Raw genomic sequence first — 24,612 nt, 5'->3', positions numbered from 1 at the left:
GCAAACAGTTCACACCTTTTACTTTATTGAGGACAGGGAAGGGGCAGGGGTTGCACTCTCAGTACTTGAATTATTCTAAATAGCAATAGCTCATACACTACAGTTGTCTATTAATAGAGATTTTAAAACTTGCTAGTTTACTTGAGGTACTTGTTCATGCTCAGGAAGTAATCACATCAGGGATATGTTTTTCTCCATTTTGCAGATAAAGGAAGCTGAGGCATAGCTGGGAAATAATTTCTCAATAATTTACTAAAGGCCAGCAGCGGAAGTGCGAGTAAAATCCTTATCTGACCCAAGCACCTACTGCTTTATCCACTAGCCAATGCCGGTTCCCCCACTTATCCAACTTCATACAATAAAGCAAGCGTCAAACCTCCATCAGGGAAGAGCAGGCACTTACTGTCACCTATTTAGAAACCCTTAGGTTTTTATTCTGTAGTTGAGTGGGACTAACATGCTCAAAGCCAGCTTGAAACGTAAGAGTGAGTTACGGATATCAAAGAAAGTTAAAAAAAAAAAAATCCTATCTTCAAGTGACAGCCTATACATACATTCCCAATGGAAGTGACTAAGCAATAACCCCTTGCATTCTGAATTCCTAGTGATTGTCCTCTGCACCAATCATGACTGGTAGGATAACTCTGCCAAATCCTGTATTTCATTCTGGTGTTAACAATGCAGTGTGGGATACACATTTGAACTCAGTTCTAAAAGGCTCTTCAGCATATAACCAGATCAAAGATGCTTAGATACAGCTTAAGCTTTTGTAGATAACACAACAACAGATGCCTCCACTCACATTTGCTGGGAAATTATTACTTCTCAAAGAATGAGAAAATGGATAGCAACATTTTCTTACACCTGTTGACTACAAATGTTAGTATTTCTAGATGCGCTCTGCCTCCTTTTAAAGTGTGTGTGTGTGGGGGGGGAACAAGCTAAGAAGCCACTTAATTTTAAAGATCATAAAAACCAGCTTGAGCCTGGAAAAATTTAGGCTACACTAATGGAGATCTTTGGAGGCTACCTTGGGGAGAAACACATGACGAACATAGGGATACATTACTTTAAGAAAATCAATACCATATAGAGAAAAATCAGCTTCAAGATCTTGGATAACGTATTGACCATCAAAAAAATATGATATTTTTATGTTGAGATACAACAACAGTTCAGTCAGTTGCAAGTCTCTGATAAAGTGAAATGCTTTTATGTCTGTAGACAGCGTTAATGAATGCATGCAATGAGAGCGTATGTACACCTACAGTGAGAAAGTATATATGAACTATCACTTATAGATACAATTTTTGACTGAGCTAATGTGATTGCTTATGATCATGTAAACATATCCTTAGTCTCCAACAACAAGCAGAAGCTGCAAGAACACTCAGGTGGAAATGACCCTGCTATATGTCACCAGGTACACCCTTCCATTCAACATTAAGATGTGGAAACATAGCTCAGGATAACGAGACCATTGCTGGGAGTTAGGGCAGGGCAGAAACTAACCAAACCCAGTTACAGAGAAAGTTTTGGACACAGTCCTTATGACAGGTGATTTCACTTAGCTGCTGTCTTACAGTGCATACAAAAGGTCAAGGTAACAGTAGCTATGAAAACCTTGAGAGAACTAAGACAGTACCTGCCTCTGAACCAGGTGAACAGCTAGTGTTAAGTGTATGTTCATACTGAGAAGAACACATTGGGATGTTAGGAGTCATAAGCTGAAAGGAAAAAGGGAAAGCCAAGCCAGCAAAAGATTTTAAAACGGTTGAGATAAGAGAACACAAGATCTACAAAGATAAAATCAAGGATATCAAAGGATCCTGAAAGAGTAGAATGGAGAAAGGTAAAGGTTATTTGTACATTAAAAGCACAGGGCAGACAACAGGTTCTTGAAAGTAGTTCTTAAATTTAAGGAAGGCAGAAAAAACACTGCAGAAGTCTAAAAATCACCCTAAAACGAAAAACATCTATGCATTCTATAGCAATTAATTACTTCCCGAGTACTAGAACACAGTATTGGTGTGTCATTGTGTCTGTCAAATCCTTACCTGGAAAAACAGGATTTTAGCAGAAAATACCCAAAAACCTGAATCCCACCAAAACGTTTATTCTCCTTGGCTGGCCCTGCTTACCTGATTCCACTCCTGGGATACGCGAGGTATTAAACATCCGTTCCCACTGAGCTGAGCAGAGTGGAACAGTAGATCCCATCAGAAGAATCTGTGTCACAAATGTTCATTAAAATTTAGTTTTGCATATACAATTAGCAAATTAAAAAGGAAAGAAAAAAAGATTATCTGGTTAAAGACAGGCTGTAGAACAGTAATATTTATAATACCTCAGCTCAGGTTCCACCCCTGCCCTGCCCATTGTCTTTCCTTGAACTACATGTGGAAGATTCCACTGACATTGCAGTAGCTGTATTTTTTTCCTCTCCTACCAAAAGCCCACCCTTCAGAAGGGATCACTGAAGCTAGCTAGCGTCTGAAATCCATAGAGCTCTCAATGCCCAGTCTAGATACAAAACTTAAACATGCAGTATGCACTACCCCTTAATTTCTTCTTCTAAAGCTATTTCTGGCTGTGTAGGAACAAAAGTTCACATTCCTCAGATGTGCAGTTACATACAACTAACCACATCCCTGCCATGACTTTTGACAAAACTGCTTAATTATTTCAATATTTGTTTGCTACAACAGTCAGTCACTGGACAGAACAAACTCTGAATGGTATTCACATTGCCTGTCTTCGCTACCTAGAAATTAGTGCAACACAAAACTTTATCATCTATACAGAGGCTGCCACTGTCCCACCTACCCCTGTACTCACACTACACGATGCCACAGATTTTTCAGACTTCAGTGGCTCAAAGGTACCATTACATGCTTCGCATATACCAATAGCATCTGCTATACAGAATACTTAAACATATGCAAGTACAAGCCTCTATTTGTCTTTTGGCCAAATACACACGTTCATTTCAAATACTGCAATTAGTTGGCATGAGATAACCAAGATGTTTGGGACCACAAATTTAGTTACATCTTACATGTAGTTCTGACAATAACACATTCCTCTGCTCTCCCCTTCTGAAAACTTATCAGCTTCTTACAGACTGGAAAAAGATCAAAAGCCATTTAAACTGATATACATACTGGCTTGATTTCTTGCCTGTCCAGTTTTTTCCGATAGAGAAGGATGGCATGGATAACATTACCAGCTCTAGCTGCTTGCAGGGTTGTGGGAGATAAATAAAGGAAGTCCTATAAAGTACGTAAGAATCATAAGTTAATGATTACCAGACTACATTTTAAAAGAATACTGACAGTAACTTCTCATCCATATTCTTCAAGTTTATTCTGGTCAGGATAGAAAATGCATTAAAACATACAAAGTGCACTAGTGCAGTGAGTTGGTGTCTTGAAACTTAATTTCTTTAGCAGTAACAACCTCCTTAAAAAGCATCAGTCTTAAAACATACATGATAGCTGTTAATCAGCCCAGTAGAAAAGACAATGCTACTTAAAACTTGAATCCAAGACTACTGCATTTCCTCTTTTTGCATTTAATTTTAGGGTCTTTTACAATTCCATTTCCCATACCGACATTTGCGAATAGGAGCACACACCTTGTTGAATTTTGTTACCCAAGAAGTTTTACATAGAGCTTCTGAAAGATTGTTTGTTGCAGTAAAAACAAAACTGTAAGTCATTACTGCATGAGTGTCCTCAGTGGCAGATGTGCCAAGTTTATTATTAAGATAGCACTGTACTTGAAGACATTGGCTACAGGTTATACTAGAAGAAAAACAAAGGTCACAGTGGCAATGGATTTCTGAACAGAAGGATATAATTAACTTTTACATAGAGCTTTTGAAAGATAGTTTTGTGTTTATTGCAACAAGCAAAGTCATTACTGCATGAGTGTGCCTCAGTGGCAGATGTGCTAACTTTATTATTAGGGTAGCACCATACTTGAAGATATTGGCCGCAGGTTATACTAGAAGAAAGAAAAACAAAGGTCACGTACTCTGTAGCAATGGATTTCTAAAAAGAAAGGTATCATGAAGATACCTGGCAAAAAATGTACAGTGCTTTTTTGACACACAAGGAGTTTATAGTATTTACCTACCATTGCAAAATAGTTACTATTAACCATAATTGGTCCACGTCCTCTAAGGTAGATATATTCTTCCCACCAATCACTAACCTGTAGCAGGAAGGAAAACAAATGCAGTAAGATCTCATGATTTCCACAGTTTGTTTTCTGTGTTAATGACTCCACAACATTCCATACAGAAGCAGGAAGGAAACTGCTAGCTTGCCCCCCTAATTAAAAACAACCAAAAAAACCCACCTAACTTGTGTTAATCTTTAGGAAAAACAGGAAAATAAAAAAAAAATGATGAGACAAATTAAATTCAGCTATAGCTCTGATAATCTTCTGAAGAAGTCATCATCATCAGATGATAATACTTAAAATACCAGATCTCCTGAATGTTTTGCAGCCTTTGCCAGGAAAGCTTAGGCTACCGGGTACACCTATATGTTAGATAATATATCAGGGAAGAATTATATTACAGTTCTCACTATGACGTTGGAGTTTTTTTTTTTACCAAAAAGAAAACCCAACAACAAGAAACTAACACCACCACCCGAACTTCTTGTTACAATTCTTTATTCCTCTTCTATATGCTTTAGCTGTTCTATATAAAAATGTTGTCTTACATTACCCTTTACAACTACCTGGGTAGCCAGGCCCATTGTTGAGTAATCAAGCTTAACAAGCAATCACAACAGCAAAAGCTAAATCACCTGCTCCAGAATAAGAAAACAAAACAAGGATTCATTCTTTCAAGTTCCATTCACCACACTGTTCGTTTACCAAATCACACAAATTATTTCTGTGCAAATCAGGTGACCTCCCGTGCACTTTACAAAAATATTAGTCAGTTGCCTTTTTACATTTAAGGAAGAATAAAAGTTAAGCCAAAAACCGCATAAGGGAACATATTAAGTTATGACATTTGAATGATTGAGCCTCCTATTTATCTACTCACATAGTTTGTGGCCCACCAGGATTTTAGCTTCAAATACCACTGAAGCCTTGGTCCCAAGTTAAATGCAAAATCTTTGGCAAGACCCTCCATTCTTCTGAACTCTTCATCATCCATAAGTGGCCGAACTGATTCCAGATACTAGAATATAGGGAAAAAAAATCAGTGTAGTAACTAATATGTAGCTTCTTGACATTCCTACACAAGGCATTTGAAGAGTAGACAAAGATTATCCAGACACAATTCATAACTATGCTGTTAAAATAAAGAGTATACACTATTCTAAACACCCATCTTCAAACTACAAAAATGAGATTTTTTTTCAAGACATTTGTCAGCAAAACACAAGTGGAAGAGGTTACTTTTCTAAGGATACATCTTCCACTCAAAAGGAACTTTTTTCCACACACTGCTCCTTCAGTATCAGGCAGGCAGATTTTTCTCATCTCTAAAAAACAAATCTTCGGTTTCTGTGACTACTGTCCTACTTCACACTTTGCAATAACGTTTTGTGTCATAAAACACACATTTATATATTCAAGCTGTGGAAGATAACAAAACCAGCATGTTTCAAAAGCCTTGGAAATTATACTTTGCCATACAGTCCTACATAAACAGACATAACGTCATCCAATCCAAATTACGATGGCTTCAAATTACCACTAACTTTTCAAACTGTCACCAGTTTCACTGGTTTGTCACAGCCTTTACTTTAATTTCTATGTAGAAGTTTTAACCCATTAAACCATATTAATGCCACCATGCAACACTACTTACAAGACATAGCAAACACACCCACAATGGCATCCAAATACAGATTCAATGTTACTGAAGGAAACTAATTAATGAATGTACACACCCTATTGACTGTGTCATTAACAGCTGGAACTGGCAATCGTGGTAAAGATGTCTGGAAACTGTACAACATGGGTTTACGTCCTGAGAAGAGTTTTACAAGTGCCTGAGCAAAAACAAAATACACACCACAAATTATTACATTCAACAAAAGAAAAACGACAGAGTAATGAAGTGTAACGTAACTCAGTTCTTTTCACTGGTAAATTATACTGCACTAACTTTAGCAATGTATTGTTTATCAACATTTCACAAATAAAAAAGGCACTGACATAAACTAACTTCCTAAAGGTTAAACAACATGTCAGTGGAAGGGAAAGACCGTCATAGCCGTTCTTGACTTCCCAGACAAGCTTCTAGTAACTAGGCAATGTTGTTTATTAATGGCACACCTTGATCTCAACAGAAAATACAGACAGTTACTCAGCACTTTTTTTCTTCATACATTTCCCTCTGCAAAGATTAAAAAAAGTAAGTCTACCAGTTGATCTTTTACTATATAGTAAATATTACTGTATCTGCTATATCTCTACAGTGTTTCAGAACAGGAATCATTATCAAGCCCGTCACTCAGCTAAGGATCCCAGATAATTATAGCCACCTTTAAAAATAGTAACTATGCTTTGGAATCATGGTTCAATATTTTCCAGAGTTATAGCTCCACATCAATACTGTTACTGATGTTACAGAGAGCCTTTTCAAGCATGAGTCTGCATGATTTGAACATACCAAATTGTGCAAGCATGCCAGTGTTATACTCCGTGCTTGTGTTACAAGAAAACAGCAATGAAACAAAAAAGCTAGGTATGACAGTTCCCACCTTAGCTTCAGATATTACAGCATCTCCTGTTTTCTATGGGAGACTGAAAAAAGAAGCAGCATTTCTGTCTACAACTGTTTCTCAGCTGCAACATGCACTAGGCTGGAAGTCTAGACCATGCAACTTCCAGGCTACACATGAAAGGATTTTGACATTATCACTCTATTTCAGCATGAAAGTAAGGTCAAATATTATACCGACAATCCAGTGGAACCTTTATTATCAAAGTTCACTTCAGGTCCAATATACTATACCATAGATTGCATGCAGGCCAATAGATTAAAGACAGAAGATAACAGAGGATCTAATTTCAACAATAAATTCCTAGAACTTCTCCTGTCTCTGCCCCCCGGCAACTGATAAAATTCCTTGTTAAAATGTAGTTTCCTCTTCCCCCTACCCCCACCCCACAATTTCCTTGGTCAGTACAGCTTAGAGGAGGTTGTTTTAGGCAGGAAAAATCTACTAAGAATTGCAGAGTATTACCAGCAACAAAGACCACCCTGCAAATCGATCTGTATCAGAGTTGTCAGAGGTACATGGATGCACCACAGTGATCAGCCCAATGAAATTCAGGTGTGCTTCATGACAAGCGAAATTTGAAGCCAGGCAAGTAAAAAAAAAAAAATAATGAAACAAAACAAAACAAAACCCTCAGCTTTTTATAAGAAAATCTAATTCCATACTTGGAGGCAATTTTATTCCAGAACTCTTAAGCCAGGAAAGGCTGAACTTATCTTCAGAGTACCTGCTCAACTGACAGAGACAGCAAACATCTCACAGTATTTATCTCTTAGGTAAACTTGTAGTAGAGAATTTATAACAGTTTGAGACCATTAAAGTGATCTGATGGACATGCATACTTAATTACATCTCTGATTTCATATGCAGATGCAGCAAGTGATCTCATTCTAGCATGCGTTGCATCTGTTCACAGATTATTATTTTTAACTTACTTTTTAAAACTGCAACTAATACTTGGATTTTTCCCCTAACCCCGTTACAGAAAATTTAACTTTAGAAGATGAAGTATGTTCATTACAAGTGCCACCAGGCTCCCAACCAGCCTGAAAATCACTTTGTACTGTGATTGAAATCAGAGCTCAGGTTTTTGATCTATGTGACTATTTAAACAGAAGACAGTATATTCATGACAGTATTTTTCATGCAACAGCATAAAAAACATCCAAGGAAAACCCCTTCAGAAAATTACACATATTAAAAGGATAATAAAAATATAGATAGCTAAGTAAAGTTGACACTGTTTTACTAAGGAAACTGCTCTTCTCTTTTCTTGGGACTGGCTAAAGAAGGAACAAGTTATTGAAATAGAGCTTCACATTAAGTATGGATGAGACTCTGTTGGGCATACACCTTTCTAGTGTTTTGTATTTTAAAACATATATCATACACAAAATATAATGCACAACAAAATACATATGCAACATAGAATAGACAAATATTTATAAATACAATACACAACAAAGCATGGTAAGTAGCATTACAGTTCATACTGTTTGAGGTTGATAAGGCAATATTAACAGCTTTTAATTATCTATCTGGTAGGACATGCTGAAAACCCAGACAGCTACAGCTTCAAGCAATTGACAGAAAGCCTTACCATTCAGAGCCTGTACTGTACAAATTCGAGTCATGAGGCTCCTGATACCGCTTCCAGGAGAAACTATCAATCAGAAATTTGATTTGTAACAGATGAATATTAAATTCTATTTTAGTGTACCATTCTGGAAACCTGTTCTTGAACATACTTCATAATAAATCATGAAATGTTGTTAGTCTAACACAAATTAGTTAATTTTTTGAGGCTGCAGAGACTAATTTTACCCTATAGGAAACTGAAGTGACGACTTCTGCAATATGGGCAAAAGTGACTCAAAACAACAGAGTCCAAGTAACAAAAACCCACTTCATCTCTTGGAGCACCTGTCCTCACTTTATACCCATCACATCCTTTAAGGATCCTTTTCCAAAGCACCAAAATAATCAACAGGAACCAGATCACTCTCATACTTACGTGAAAACTGCATAACAAGCTACCTTATTTACACTTTTTGTCCAACTCATTTTGGAGGCATATCACTAAATCAATGGAAAGGACGTTCAATATCATTTCTTCAAGCATAAGATTAATTTTAGAGTAGAGCACCCAACATTTCAACAAAGATTTTGGGTAGCACTTTCTGGGGAGGACAGCAGTTCTTTGGTACTGCAGTCCAAGTTCTTTAAGCTGTACTTGCATATAGAGAAAAAGTAGGTATTTGAGTCACACAGTCCCAAGGCATTAGCAAATTTAGAAGTTATTCTTGAAGCGTTTACTCTTACTTCTACAAGGCCATCCTGTATAGTTTAATTATAGCATCAGAAGGATGACAGTAATTAGTAGAAATATCTACCTAAGAGCTTCCTGTCCCATGACACAGAAAACACAAGCAAGGAAAAACCTACAAAGTTTTCTTTCAGGGCTTTGAATATAGATCAGCTAGAAGTTAAGATGAAACAGGAAGACAATATATCCTTACCATCCAAAACTTGGTGCCTGCAGAAAGTTTGCCATGTTCAGCAAACATCCAACCGTGATAGGAAAGCAACATTTTTAGAGAGTAGCGCATCGTGACAATAAGGGCAACCCAAAGCCCTGTGCCAAAAAGTACTCCGCTCACAATGTTCTGTGTTTGGTTTGACATATAGCCACTGTTTAAAACAAAAGCCAGCATATGCCAGTTAATGTCAGTTTAAGTTCTAAAGAGAACCTAATATTGCAAACCTAAGTCTAAAAGTAATTACACAAGCTTCATTCCAGTTTAGCCCTTTTTCATAAACTCTTTTCCAAACACCCTCTCATGCAGTAACATCAAAGGCCACAGAAGTTGCCCAATGTGCTTCCCAAATACTCAGAAAACAATGTAGTAATACTTGTCTAACAACCTACCCTACCTATTTCATACATCTGCTTAATTGGGGTTACTCTGTCACAACCATACTGTTCAAAACCTGATACACTTTAACAGGATTAGCTTTAAAAGTAGCTACAAATAAAACTGATTTCCTTTAGAGGAACAGTAACTTTTCAGTCTACTTACGTTGTATCAAGTGTTCGGTTGATTTTAGCTATTATTCCTAAAGAAGGATCAATTTTGGCATACATTGTTGACATCACACCCACAACTACAATAAGCCAGCTAGATGGGCTAGCAGGATAAACGCCAGTGATAATTCCATTCTGGAAAGAAAAGCCTTCACATAATTTTTTCATACCAAAGTGGTTGACTTCATATTACCATGGAAAGAAACACAAACCAACACATTTAAGTCAAGATTATCCAACATTTTCTTATGTATGCTTAACTCAGGAGTACAGGATGGATTTAGTTAAGTTTGACAGCTACAGAAAATCATCACAATGATATCAAGAATTAAAAGGCACTTAAAGTTTTTTTGTAGACAACGTTGAGCCTGCTGCAAGTATTACTAAAAATACTGAAATCAGCAGACAGCTTTGGAACAAACGACCCTTCAATAATACCCACCCACACTGAGTTCGGCCTCTCTAAATGAATACATGGCAAAAATATTTTATTGAACAAGACACTGAAAACTGGAATCAAGGGGGGTTTATATCATGTAACTAGTCCTTCTCATAGTTTTATAAAATATTATTGACTACTGTTAAAAATGAGGTTTTGACAGAGGTATTGAAGATAGCTCGTACCTTATCTAGTTTGCTACTAATAAAATAGATATTTACCATTTCTGATCCCATGAACAAAACAAATTCACAACAATCTGCATCAAATACTTCATCAGAAACATTACAACTTAGCATAACTTGTACAAGACATGTTCAGGTAACTTTTTGAAAACAGCAAACATTCTACTTAATTTGAAAATTTAATTTTGGCAAAGAACATATAAAAATCAAGAGTGTAGTCTTTTACCACTAAGTGATATGACATTAAAAATCACCACTAGTTATATTTCTGACTAGTGCTAAAAGATTACATAATTATATGATGCGTTATGAAGACAATGAAGGAAATTAAACCAACTGTTAATTCCAATGTCTGTTTCATCTTGCTTCCATGGAATAAATCAAAAAGATGTATCCTTTCAGTCTTTACAGCATCACCCAGTGCTACCTTCCTCAGCATCCCTTGTCTCAACTAAAACCCACAGAAGTCTTTCACAATAAGGAACTTTGCCATAATGGGGAAAAAAGTTTTCCCTGGACAAAACTTGAATAAATCTATAAAATATTAAATTGGACTTGACTGATTTAAAATACCTTGAATCTGATGAACTTTTTCTTCCATGAATGGACACCAGATAAGTAAATTTGTTTGAGTGCCTCATGGCTCATTCGCAGGTCAATCCCATCTGGAGTTACTGTAAATTGAAAAGCTACTGCTTGATGAGCTTCTGCCATTTTCAGAGAGAATTCTGTCAAAAAGCAAAGATAAAAAATTATTTCCTTTTTGTTCAAAGGAACTAGGAGATAGTCCATTTCTAGCAAGGTATTTTCTACATAGTAATTTTGGGAAATATTTCAAAGTATACCAAATTTACATACGATACTTGCCTCTTCCTTACAGGCTACGCTTGCACTTCAGTCTGAGCGTCTGGTATGTTAATTAAGGTATCTCCTCTAACCACAACAGCTGAAAATGGAAGCAAAACACTCTCATGTAACTTAGGCCCTTTGGCAGGATTGTAGCAAGCTCAGTATCATACATACATGCAATATATAAAAATTCAGAGCAGAGCAGAAAATTAAAGCTGTTAACATTTAGAAAAGCATACTGCAGGTATATCACTCTGTAATGATAAAGGAGGTCCAGAAAGTGTTTTGTTCATCATTTTGAATCAAAAGGTATTTAAAGTCTTCACCTCTGCTAGCAAGGCTGCTTCTGACCATATCTCCCTCTGAATTTTTTTTTCATATCTTAATTTCAAGATGATTAGCCACAGCAATAAGACACTACAGCCCGTGTGGCTCCAAGTTCCGACTGGCAAACAGTTGCAAAAATCAAAACTAAGCAGAGCTGAGGAAACCAAACCTTCACATAAACAAACATGAAATTAAGAGCAAGTTTAATTGAACTGCAGCTCAGTTTAACTACTCAAATAAGTATCAACAACAGTTCCAATATAAACAAAATACCATCATAATGGGCAGGTATAACAGGCTCAAATAAAAACAATGTGGCATTTAAAACAGAAATATCACTGTGATTCTATTTACATACTAATGTCTCGACTCCTGTCTGAGGATACAGGCAATTCAAATTGAACTGTATGCTCTTATTTACCAGCTCATCTTCATAGCTTCTTTCTTTCTGTAATCAGCATTTCTATATAAATATCTCGGAAGTTACTCCTACTTATCATTAACTCAGACTAATGTTGTTTGAGCACCTACAATCAGAACATACATTTTTGCAGATAGGCTGCAGAATGTGTAACATCGAAATGGTCCAAACTACATATTCCTGAGGAGACCATCATGGTTCCAAAGTCTTTTGTCCACATTCATTTATTAGTTTACTAAAACTTCTGCGCATAATCCTAAAAACAACTCTCAGAAGTGTGGCAAAAAAGTAGAGGAATCCACAATCCCATCTGTAGGTCAGGTTTCAAGGGCAAGCTTTAATTTCACGTTTTTACTAGGACAACAGACAATGATATCAATACCAAGCGCTTTAAGGTGGCACTGGCATTTGTTTAAGCAAGATCAAAAGGAAGTACAACTACTTCATGCCTTTGGAATCGTAAAAGCTGAAAATGTACACATCTTTTGCAAACCTGAAGCTTAGACTTCGTAATTAAATTCTGGTAGACATTTATCCTCTGTTTGAACAGCATGTGAAGGCTAACCAGTGCAGTTTAGCTGGGTACTTCAAAAGCAGTTTATTACAACTGTAGTGCTGCTCCTCTAGTCTGTAAATATTTTACTATGTCAAAGTCAACTGGAGCACAAAGAAGGGGCACAAAGGCGTATGAGTAGACAACTAGGGAATATAAGCTCTGGGAAGGTTGCAGTAATGGCAGGCTTAGGAAATAAATACACCCTATAGGAAGAGAAGGAGCATCAGGCAGAGGTGAATAGAACTGCTATTGTGCAGTATCTAGTAGGGTTGCTGACCAATAGGTAGTGACTGTTTGCAATATTTAAAGCGCCTACCTCTAGACCAGCCTGCAATGACCAACCTCTGCAATACAGCTACTGCTACAGTGGCTGATGGTAATTCACAGATCTTCCAAATCCACCAGCCACTACTCAGGTTTTAAAGGCTGAGTCCTGGGTAACTCAGCCTTCTGGGTTACTGGAAGAGTAGCTAAAGCTCACAGTGTTATACTGATAGTGTGCAATTTGACCTATGTACCTACAGTGTCTGATTAGGACAACAAAGAAATCAGATCAGCTTTGATCACTGGTTTCAAAACCTTTAACACAAGCCCCATATGCCCTAGGAACAACTGCAATTTGTAGTACTTAATGACTCAGTGACTAACAACTGTTTATTCACCGGGGCCTTGCTGTAGACAAGTATCAGGAAGTCAAAGTCAGCTGTCCATTCATTCATTCAAATCATGCATCACCAAGCCATAAAACAGGCAGCAGTAATACATGCTATACCCTGGACTCAACAGCATTTGCAAAAGGGGAAACCACTCAAAGTTAAGAATCCATCAAACGTTTAGCAGTACTATTAAGACCAGGATTGGAAAAAAAAAAAAAAAAAAAACAACAAAAAACACAAACAAAACAACTATAGCCTCATATAAAGAATCAGGCACCTACATTTGTCTCATAAAGGGCCAAGAGGTTTTTGAGTTCATTCATGGAATTTTGTATTCTGGAATGATAGTGTCTGAACTACCAGGTCAACTAATTTCTATTTCTCTTCAACTCCCCCGTGATTTCTCAGCCTGGGAATTTGTAACTATTCTCTCTTCTCTGTTTCTGACGTAAAATTATTTCAGAAACCCTTCCCTCTTTAGGCACAAGCATTTTTACTGTCCAAGGCATAAAAAGATTATAAATAGCATTAATCAAAACAGTCAACCTGATATTTTAATGAATTAATAACTTGGCACGATCACAAAATTAAATAAGCTTCACTAAGGAAAATATTCCTTATTCTCAAATGAAGAAATATTAATCCAGCAAGAATGAATTCTGAATCAAGTAAACAAGCCCTGAAACCAAAGAGAAGTCTAGTTCTAGGACCGTATTACTTGATCCTAAGATGTAAAACAAATTATTTGTTTCCTTTCATATCCTTTTCCTTTACTTAAGAAAACTGTAAGCCTTTAAGGCTGTTCGGAGTGATGATGGCTGAACACCAAAGACTTCCTGAAGTCCCTTTCTTTGAACACTTATTTTCCTCCTTAAAGGCCAATTTAATCATAAGCTGCTGTACACTTCCCCTCCTTTGCATTCCTCTGCTGTCACGTGCTCGCTAGCAAAGTAGGTAAAAGGGCACAGGCCAGCGGAGCATGCGTAAAACTCAAACTTGACTGCCAATGTTAGTAAGGCAGCACCTCCATCAATCAGCTAACACACACTGAAACAAAAACTTCTTCTAACTTCAGGCATTTCGGTCAGCAAAACATTTCTGTAAAGCATATACTAATTAATCTTTCCCAACAGAGAGCCTTAAACAACAGCTTTTTACTTTCTGAGCAGTTTGGCCAAGTCTTACTTAAAGGGATGGGGGGGAAGAGCAGAATAATTTCTAAAAGTAATCTGAAATTACTATTTTCATTCCTTTCAGTGTTCTCCCAAAATACTGATGTCTTAAAAAACATACTTTGTTTTGTGGTTTTGTTTTTTTTCTTTTAAAAGCGAAAAGCTGCCTGCTCATTGCTCTTTTCAGGTTTTACTTCAATTCAAACATGCTAGAACAGCTGCAGATGTTTCTCCTCTTTCCTCTTTCTCCCCTTCCCTTCTCATACCTCTGCTTGAGCCAACCAAAACGTACCACAATGTTTTTCCATTGTTATAAACAAGCACTGCTAGGTTGGATGTCACTTCTAAGTCAATAAAACACACAGCACACTAGGAGGCCTAAGCCCCAGTAGACCTGAAGGTCTGAAAAAACATGCTGCTATGCCTACTATTCATAAAGTGTCCTCAGATTGTCCTTCCTGCAGTTTCAGAATATTTACACTACAAAGACCAAGGTTTAACTCCGACTGCTCGCAGACCTTATGATTTCAGGTTGCAAACACCGAACAGTCAACTCTGTATTAGGGCTTACATGTTCCTACAGCCACAGAAGGAGATGAGGGCCTCAGCTCTGTAAATCTAAAGCTAAAAGAGATCCCATGTGCAGGATTCTTCTATTTAGTCAGGCATGCAAGAAGTCAGTTGTGGTTGGTAAAGTCTCTCTGAAGCACATAATGCAGAGCACAACGTCTGAAAGACAGTGAAAGAATTAACATGCGCATCTTAAAAAGCACCAAGCCACAATACAAGAGTTAAAAGTATTACAGTATTGCACAAAACAAGGTACTAATTCCTGAAGCAGTTACTTTTGGAAATGCTGTTGAGTACGAACCTTAATTTCATGAGCTCTATACGGATAAAATGGTAGTGCTAAAAAAAAAAAAAAAAAGTGAAAGTTACCACCTCTACCTCAAAAAAAGCAATTCCTCTGCTCTAAGGGGATGTCACCTCTTACCTCAGAACTCACCTTAGCCCATACATGACTTGGCTCATGCAATTCATTTCGTGCCCCCCCCCCCCCCCCCCTTCATGTCCTATTCCTCTTGGAATAGGGAAAACCCTGCCATTTCTCCTTGGCAGGAGTCCAAACATCCACTGGAAAGAGACATACTATTTAAATGTAGGTTTCACATCTATAGCTCCTTTTCCTGCAAAGGAAGCAAGTTAATAAATGCAGAGGAAAACTGGAGAGAAGTATTCACATGACCATGAATAGCTAAAACCTTGGTGAAAGACTTAATTCTATGACTCTCGCTTGCCAGCTACCCCAACAATTTAGTTCAATGCTCTCCTCGCAGATTTTTGACATCTATTTATAGATTAGCTCTCGTATACAGGGCATACGCCTGCCAGTAACCAAACTAAGCTCACAAAACAATTCTCTCCCATTATTCTGCTGCGACAATCAAAGGTTGACAGTTTTTTTGGTAAAGCAGTGACTGCTGCATACAGTTTCTCCAAGTACATTGCTACATACCACCCCACACAGTTTTCATACTGTCAGAGCCCTCAAATAGACATCTTCAGCACTTAAAACCGCAGGTTGTTCATAGATGGACAGACTTGCAGCATTACATGTCCCTATGCTAAAAGCTAGAACATGATGCATCTTGAAGTATGATGGCAGTTCTGAATTCAGAGGCGCCTGGAAGCCCTCATAACTTCATGCACAGGCATGGTACCAACAATAAAGCAATGAGAAGCACCTTATCACATAGGTAGTGTCTCCAACTCCTGCCAAGTTCCTACCAGCAAGTAAAAAAACCCAACAAAACATCCACAAAACAAAAAACCTCACACAAAACAACAACCAAAAACCTCAACAACCAGAAACCTGACCTTGAAGAATTCATCGCTACTTTCTTAAAATAAACTAACAACTTGAAAATTTAGCTTACTGCTAAGGTTTCAAATAGAAATAGAGACTGGTGAGAAGAAGAGTGTGATACTAAATAATTTACAATTACATTGTTTAAAGAAGTTTTCAAGATGGAATGTTGAGAGCTACCAGTTGAAAGTATATCAAACCAAATTTTAGTTAGGAAATAAGATTCCCATTTAAAGCTGGACATCTTGAACTCGGAAGGTCTTGCAAAACCAGGCAAGTGCCCCAATGTCTTTGTCTGTCCCCAAAACAGGTGGGTTTTTTTTCCAAAGAGAAGCAGGGCAAGGGGGAATTCCATTTCTATCAACAAGCAAAGGTATTAAGAATTACTGTTTGAATGTTAAAAGCAGACATACAGAACAGGAAAAAATTCTGGAGCTCTCAAGTTCTCTTAAAAGACTTAATTCTGAAACTTAAGTATTGGAACCATTGAAGAAGTTTTCTGCAGTATGTCATTGTCCACACATCAGATCTCCCTTCAGGAAATCAGTTTGCTTCAGCTTTTGGAAGAAAACAGACATCCAAAAAGTTTCATTTCTGTGGTCATTTGTTAACGTATTTTGACACTTGAGGATAGACCACCAAATTCCATCAGTCTGAGGACAGACTTAACGAAATCAGAGTCAGTAATAAAACACTAGAACACCTGCACTGTGTTTGTGCTGAGACAGTGATCAAGTATCAAGTATTTTCTCTCAGCTTTTGACGTTATTACTATAGAAATTTGCATCTTCTACTCTCCTAGAAAGCCAAAACTATGAATGCATTGTTTTACACAGATTAATGAATAATTGTTGATGCTCAAATCTGTTGATTTCACACCAGATACTAAACTAAAAGCAAGAGAATTCCAAACACCAAGATGTCCACCCAAGTCTCTTGATGCATTATTCTGAATTTTAAAATGCTCCCATCAGTACAAGCCTTCAGTACCACATACACAAAGTAATTCCGACCACCCTACGGCGGCTGATTTTGCTTAGAAAGTGCGCTTGCGATGAAGTGGTAGGTAGTGAAGTACAGCAAAGCCAGTGCCAGCATCCTAAAATAACTTGCTAGCACATCAGTTTACTTCCATGCTTTGCCACTAGCTACAGTTTAATGGCAACACTGATCTGTACAGCCATCCCAGAAGTAGATGCAATCTACAGATAATCAAGGTTGCTTGATTTTTTGGGGTTTGTTGACAAAGACTCATGCAAATATGGTTCCTCAAACCAAAAAGTGTACTAAACACTTATATCAAGCGGCAAGATATCATCTTACACAAATGTAAAGGGTTAGAGTTTTCTAAAAAAAAATTTTTAGGAGTAGTTGTCTTTGTAACATTCATCAAGTCTTCACCTGTCTGAATTCTGCAGAGGCTCTGAAGCCTATCAATTTGACACCCTTCCAGATGTTTGATGCACAAGTAGTAGCTGTAAATCCTATTTTAAAAGTTGAAGACAGTAACAAAGAACCAAACTGCAGATGGATTTACAGGTACAGGGACTGAAACTGACAGGAGCGGCTAGGGATAGACCAGAGGATTTCACTGCCATCCAGACAGACCTTGACAGGCTGGAGAAATAGGCAGGCTGAAACATTATTCAGTTCAACAAAGTGGAAAGTCCTGCACTATACACCAGTACACACTGGAGACTGACTGGCTGGAGAGCAGCTTCACACCCAGCTGCTGCACACAAGCCAGCAAGATGTCCTTGCCACAAAGGCGGCTAACAGAATCCCGGGGTTCACTAGGAAGAATGTTGCCACCAGGTTGAGGGAGGTGACTCTTCCCTTCCGCTCAGCACTGGTGAGGCTCCATCTTGAATACTGTGTCCAGTACTGGGCTCCCCAGTAAGAGAAATGAAACTACTAGAGAGAGAGTCTAGTGAAGAGCCACTAGGAGGATTAAGGGCTTGAAGCATCAATCCTATATTTTTTTATACAGTTTGAACAGTATACATAGCAGAGATGCTTTAGGAAATTTAATGTAGCAGTTTTCATAATAAATCTGCTTCAAAAAATAAACTTACTTTACAACAGTTAAGGCCTGAACAAGAAATCCTGTGCTTCAATTGCTTTAAATGAATGGCACACCTTGGAAGCCAAACTGGTAGTAGCAGTCAGACATTCAAAAGGAGCTAATTTTCTGCAACTGACAAAAATGTACTGTTAGTTTGGAGGGGAAAAGAGGGTAGATTTTGCAGCAGTAGAATTTTTACAGATTTTGCATAAACTTTTCAGACAATGATTCATCTGAATTTTTTAACATTGTTCCAGTAGAATTTTTACAGATTTTGCATAAACTTTTCAGACAATGATTCATCTGAATTTTTTAACATTGTTCTGGTAATGTTGCTCTCGCTGAAGAGCACTAGTATGTCATTACACAAGGTTTTTAAATGTACACTGGTATTTTAAATACCAATACACCGTCCAATGAGACTCTGCTAGTCTTAAGGCAGCAGGTAGATTTCGGGAGCTGACCTTAAGTGCCACGTATACTGCAGTGACACAGTGGGAAACAGTACAAACTCCTGATAAAAAATAAGCCCTTGGAATTGAATGTTACAGGTATACATGTCTATCTAGAGGAAACATTGACCTTTCCTATCAAATTAAGGAAGCCCATATTATCAACAATAAAACCAACGTGACTTCAGTGAAGTGTTTTCATGAAGTTTTCTATAAATGCAATAGTTCCACACACTCAAGTATATGCTGTACAGCAGCATCCAGCACTGACTCAGGAGCTCAAGGTCCCATCCACTCTTACATGAGTGACTGCTTCCCCACCACTATCTGACATACATACCAGAATTCTGCCTAATGCTAGCGGGTCAATTCAGTAAGGCAGCTAACCAGAGAATGCCAGAAGGATGCCAAAAACACTTTCCGTCATGTTCATCTGGTGGTCCTTTGATACACAGCTAAAACTAAAGATAAAGCTTTTGCTTTAACAGAAATCCAAACAAAGATCAAAGTTGTCTAGAGTTCTATGCCTTTGAAAGCACATTAAGGTTTTGATTGAAAAAAATTTGATTGAAAGTAAGCAGTATAAAAGACCTCTCTCCTGTTCCGTTTCTTGCATATTCTACCAGCTAATGTCACATTCCTGCAGCGTACACTGCTCTTCTGTAAAAAGGAAACAAGATATCAAAGCCTCAGAAAGAGTAGAGAGCTTATTCATCGTTCATGTGATATTCTGCAAGGTACTGACTTCTGAACCTGCTATAAAGATGAACCAGATACTGTTCTTGAGAATTTCTATTTCTAAATAGCTTCCTTGCATACTAACTTTCAATAACATCTAAACATGCTTCAGCATATCAAAAGACACTGATACTTGCTGGTCTCAAGTCTTAACAATAACTCAGCTACCTTATAATGACTAATAATGTTCTACAGACACAAAATCATTAAGAGAAATCTGAGAGGAGTGAAGCCAAATCATTTCTGTGCGATAGCCACGTGGATTAAATTCACACAACAGGGCTTCTCAGATGAACCTAATGACTACAACATAGAAATAAAAGAGAACAGCTCTCCTTTAAAACTTGAATTAATATACCATTCAATCAATTGTAATCTCTTCTGAGAAACACAACGTTAAACGGACAGGTTCCCTCATGCCATTTTAGTTGTGACTGACACATGCTAAAACCAGTTTAAGCCTCCTAAAAGCCGAACCTGTTGTTCACAAGGCAGTTCCCTCTCATATGGTCTCCAAAGTAAAATTACTATGCCACGACTGAAGCAGCTTGAAGAGACAGAAGCCTCTCCTCCAACAGCCACCATTTGACATTAAATTTCAAGTTCTTGTCTTTGGTTACTGCTAATCATCAGCTCCAATCCTTCCCAGCCTCACCTGCAACTGACAGCTGTGGTCCTTTGGAACTGCAAATGTCTTAAAGGATTCCTCACATCTGAAAAAATTAACAAATCCTGTGGTTCAAGCCAAGGTGGTGAACTGAATACAAGTATTTACCCAGGTACAGCAACACTGGGACCTACTGCAAACTTCACTCACAGCAGACAGTTGGAAATCAGAACAACTACAGGGTTTGCAGTAACTTGCTGTCCCACTAGCAAACGTACCAACTTGTGTCCTGTCCTCAGCAATTTTCCAAGATCACCTGTGGGTGAATATCAGCTAGCCTCTGCAGGCACTTCCTTTGGAATCTTGGGCCAATCTCTTTATCCCCTTCCCAAGGGGTAAGCTGGAACAACAGGTATATATGGAAGTGAAGAGAGAAAACAAACAGACTAATGAAATAAACATAAGTATACCTGAACAGCTGTCTTCCTTCAACAGCGGACTTGAGATCTAGTTGTCACACAGAGATCTTCTGTCCTGCAAGCTCACTGCTGCTGGGATCTTGAATAGGTTAGGACACGCTGAGAGACAGATTCATTTCAATGCTGCTAGCTCCTAACAGACATTACACTACAGCAATGGCAGTCAGTTGTAGCTCTGAAACAGAAAGTAAAGAAAAACAGTTTGAGCTTTGATTCACACACAGCTTTCAGCTGCTCAGAAGGGACTGGATCAGACTGGAACCATTTTAGAAAAACCAATGGCAATGGAAAGATTAGTCACAAACAGCAGTCTGAAACACTTTTTTCCGTTACACTGGGTGAATGTATTATCTGCATCTATGTCTTCATTTAACAGGTCTGAGATGGCAAAGAACTGTGGAGCAAAAGAAAGTTCCTTTGCTACCCACTGAGTCCTTTCTGAGGGCTCAAACTAGCAATTGCTAACTAGTGCGATAAACATGGTGATCTCAGGGGAGAAACTCCAACGCTAGTTTCAGCTTAAGACATCCAAGTGTTTTCCTGCAGGCTTTTAACTGCCTTACACTCAACACAGGTGCCATCAAGATTTCTTGGAGAGATATTCACCGAACAGGCTGTTTTCTCTGGCACTTCCAGAAGAAAAGCCACAGTGAGTTGTCTTCTCACCTGATCAAACTGGCAACAGCCAGGCAGAGAAGTAGAGCAGACGACATGCTAATTACTAGGCTAACAGTAAGGAATATTAATCTCTACAGTTTCTGGATCATACAGCCTCTCTCCTCTTCCAAACAGCATGCTTCTCTAAAAGATGGTTCCCAAAAGGTACACTTCCAAAAAAAACCCCAAACAAAACAGTGACGTGTATCCACAACTGTAATCAAAACAGAAACATTTACAACTGTCATTATTTACAGTTATTTCCCCTATATAGGGTAGGACACACTATACTGTTCCTAGACCTTTTAGAGTATTCTAGTTTCTATTGCAATACATGTTATATTGTAACTTCCCCACAAGCTACCTCCTCTGACCTTCTAGAAATTCAGAATAAGCTTGCTGAGTAAGAGACAAGCATACAAAACTAAAACACTGCACCGTTATCATATCATGCAGAAAACTCCCCACCCCCCAAAAACTAGGCTCTAGATCTGGGTCATTTCTTTTTAACACTGCTATAAAAGGCACACACCTAGGCATTTAGATTATACAGGTTTTATCCTTCTCCCTCCCTTTGCATTAATGAGATTCTATGTTCATGCAGTAAAGAAGAATTATAATCTTCTCTGTAACAACAAACATTTCTGGAATGGCAGGACTCTTATGAGGCATGCAAGATGTCACATCGTAGGACTCAAGATCCTGGAAGATGGAAACAATGTTTGGTGGCTGAAGGCAAACTGAATGGATTGCTCTCTCGGTAGTTCAATGATCATTTACTGTACAAGGATGAAAGACCCGAATAAGGTCTTTCAGCCTGTTTAAGGTCGAAAGACTGAAGAACCAGTTCCAAACATTTTGCAAATACTTAAATTGACCATCCAAACTAAAGTTAACCTAGGCATAGAAAAAGAGGGATGATTTTCAGTCGTTTAGAGCTTGTTTTTCTGAACACGCGGAGTTCAGGACTGTGATGCAGCATGCTGCAGGACAAAGACAATAGGGCTGGAATATAAAATAAATCACAGGTTTGGGGTTTTCTTGTTTGTTTGTTGGTTTTTTTTTTTTAATGCAAGCATTCATTGAAGTCGCTTTTTACTCAGGATTTCCCAAAAGCAGTCGGGCTGGGGGTCCGACATTGCGAGCCGCCCGCGGGCAGAAACACACACACCCCCAGCCAGGCGCCCATCGCCCCACACCTCACATCCGTTTGCGTTTGCGGGTGCTGCCCCCGCCGCCGGGTCAGAAGGCGGGAGGCGCGGGGCACCCCCGGCCCCCGCCCCCCCGCGCGCCCACGTGACCGCTCCCGGGAAGTGGGTGAAAGGTCGCGCCGCCGCAGCGCCGCGCAGGCCAGCGGCAGCGGGGAGGGGGGGGCGGCCCTGCCGGGAAGGCGCTGCCCACCCCGCGCTAGGGCTGCCGTAGAGGAAGGCAAAGCGATGAAGGCAGCAGAGTGTATGGCAGAGGTAGCAGATAAAAGGGGCGTATTCGCTTGTGCAGCTCGGCGGTTTCTGTTCTGCTTCTCCGGGCTAAAGAGCCTCGGCTGTTTGATGTCCCGGTTTTCTTTACCCAAAAGTAACGTTGTCTTCCTGGAAGAAGCTCTTGAAGCAAGGCTACAACACCTCAAAACTCTAAACAGCCCTCAGATCAACTTCTCTTTCACACCAAGTCACGGCTATGACAGAGCCCTGATACCTGCGTAATCATGCTAAGTTACATTTATACAGATCCACACCACACTCACCTACAATATCGCCTGTGCCACTACAAATTAATAATTACCACTTTATATCAATAGGCTTACAACAGGAAGAGAACCTGCCAATTACCACTGAGGACTACAATACTTTTTTTTTTTATATAACACCCGTTCATAATGGTCAGAAATCACATAGCACAGCTTGTAGATCTGGAAATTGAAGAGGTCAGACACTCAGGAAAATGTAATTGTTTAAGGAAAGGAAAACAAAAGGATCAGACCTTCCTCGTTCTCAGTGCTACGTTCCTATACACTGTGATAAGGAAGCGAGCAGGTTTCTGAACAGTAATCTTTGCTAAACTTGCAATTTCAATACAATTGTCCTTTAAGTGCTGACAAATTGCCAGGTATGAGGAAGAATGAGATATTTGTCTTGATCCTGCTTTGCACCTTTCTCTTTCCAAAAAAAGCTGCTTCCCATTACAGTTCCATCAACACTAGTATAGAACTGTTATAACCAGAGTCATATTTTAGTTCGATCTTTTTTTTTTTCTGGCCTCGACCAGAAAACATAGCACAAAACACGAAAGCTGTAGGAAAATGAGGCAAGAAAATAAAAGTTCCAAGATGCTGCAACGATCTTAACCTTTTGCAACAAGTCTGATCCGCATCCTCATTCGGTAAACCTGCCAGGCCATGAACAAAGCGTAACGTTTTCCATCTGTGTTTATCTCAAGAGCAGTTTGCAGGGACTGCGGCTGCTATAGGTGTCACCGCCTGCAGTCACACGAGCACAGGGACTAGTGTCTCACACGCACCGGTCAGGATGTAGGCGCCCCGACCCCACCGCCACAGCCGGGGCTCGTCCCGCCGGTCGGTCGGTGCAGCGGGTCACCCAAGCCACCGTGCTTCAGGCGGCGTAGCTGCAGCGAGCGCCCCCGTGTCACTGCGTGCCACCGCTCCCCGCCGCCACCCCCGCCCCGCTCTGCGGCACTACCGAACCCCGAGGCCGGGGACAAACGCCAGCGGGACGCCGCGGGCACGGTGCCTTCCCGGGGCGCTCCCGGCCCCCTCCGGCCGCTCCCCCGGCGGCTGCACCCTTCCCTCCAGCCCCACGCAGGGGGCAACACCCGCCGCACTCGCACATTTACCACAGAACTTCGCGCTCGCCCAATGAAAATAATTATTAAGCTAAAAACAGACCGAGCGAGCCCGGTCTCGCCGTCCCTCAGCGCCCAGGCGCAGGGTGGCGGGGAAGGGGCGGAGCGGCAGCCCGCAGTGAATCAGCCGGACACGGAGGAAACCACGGCCCGTCGCTGCCCCCTACCCCCGTTCCCCCGGAGCCCCCCGCCTGCAGGCGGCGGAGCTAAGCCGAGCCGCGCTGGGAAAGCCGGCGATGGAGGACTTGCGCCCCGCAGCCGCCCGCCGCCACCCACCTGCCGAGAGAATGGCGGTAACCGGCGCTCAGGCGGGGCGGGCCGGGCCGGAGCGAGCAGAGCGGCGAGTGAGGCGCGGCCGCTCCCTCGCGCAGCCTGCCAGAGCCGGGCTTGCCGCCCGCGCCCCCATTGGCTGTCGGCGGAAGGGGGGCGGGTCCGAGACG

General features: G+C 39.8%; 1 protein-coding gene across 11 annotated transcripts in view; it reads right to left on the bottom strand.

Moving 5' to 3' along the window:
• The window catches only part of CPT1A (carnitine palmitoyltransferase 1A), a 45,928-nt gene extending 21,341 nt beyond the window's left edge, over positions 1–24,587 (bottom strand). The window contains exons 1-14 of one of the 11 annotated variants that reach the window (XM_080405522.1): positions 24,445–24,569; positions 20,651–20,834; positions 20,459–20,580; positions 20,229–20,286; positions 18,394–18,515; positions 11,338–11,416; positions 11,044–11,198; positions 9,842–9,981; positions 9,281–9,452; positions 5,925–6,026; positions 5,069–5,206; positions 4,141–4,218; positions 3,165–3,272; positions 2,142–2,229 (exon numbers count right to left, since the gene is read on the bottom strand). In XM_080405522.1, coding sequence (XP_080261648.1) covers positions 2,142–2,229; positions 3,165–3,272; positions 4,141–4,218; positions 5,069–5,206; positions 5,925–6,026; positions 9,281–9,452; positions 9,842–9,981; positions 11,044–11,184 — 967 coding nt within the window. In that variant the 5' untranslated portion in view covers positions 11,185–11,198; positions 11,338–11,416; positions 18,394–18,515; ... (2 more) ...; positions 20,651–20,834; positions 24,445–24,569. Of the gene's footprint in view, positions 1–2,141; positions 2,230–3,164; positions 3,273–4,140; positions 4,219–5,068; positions 5,207–5,924; positions 6,027–8,361; positions 8,382–9,280; positions 9,453–9,841; positions 9,982–11,043; positions 11,199–11,337; positions 11,417–18,393; positions 18,516–20,228; positions 20,287–20,458; positions 20,581–20,650; positions 20,835–24,444 lie in introns of those variants that run through there. The other 10 variants (XM_080405524.1, XM_080405521.1, XM_080405520.1 and 7 more) reach the window with 10 other exon arrangements.
• Between the last annotated feature and the right edge of the window lie 25 nt (positions 24,588–24,612).

Source organism: Falco punctatus, assembly GCF_963210335.1.
Source record: "Falco punctatus genome assembly, chromosome: 10".
Lineage (NCBI taxonomy): Eukaryota > Metazoa > Chordata > Aves > Falconiformes > Falconidae > Falco > Falco punctatus.
The sequence above is the reverse complement of the archived record's forward strand: the minus strand, read 5'-3'. Positions and strand labels throughout refer to the sequence as shown.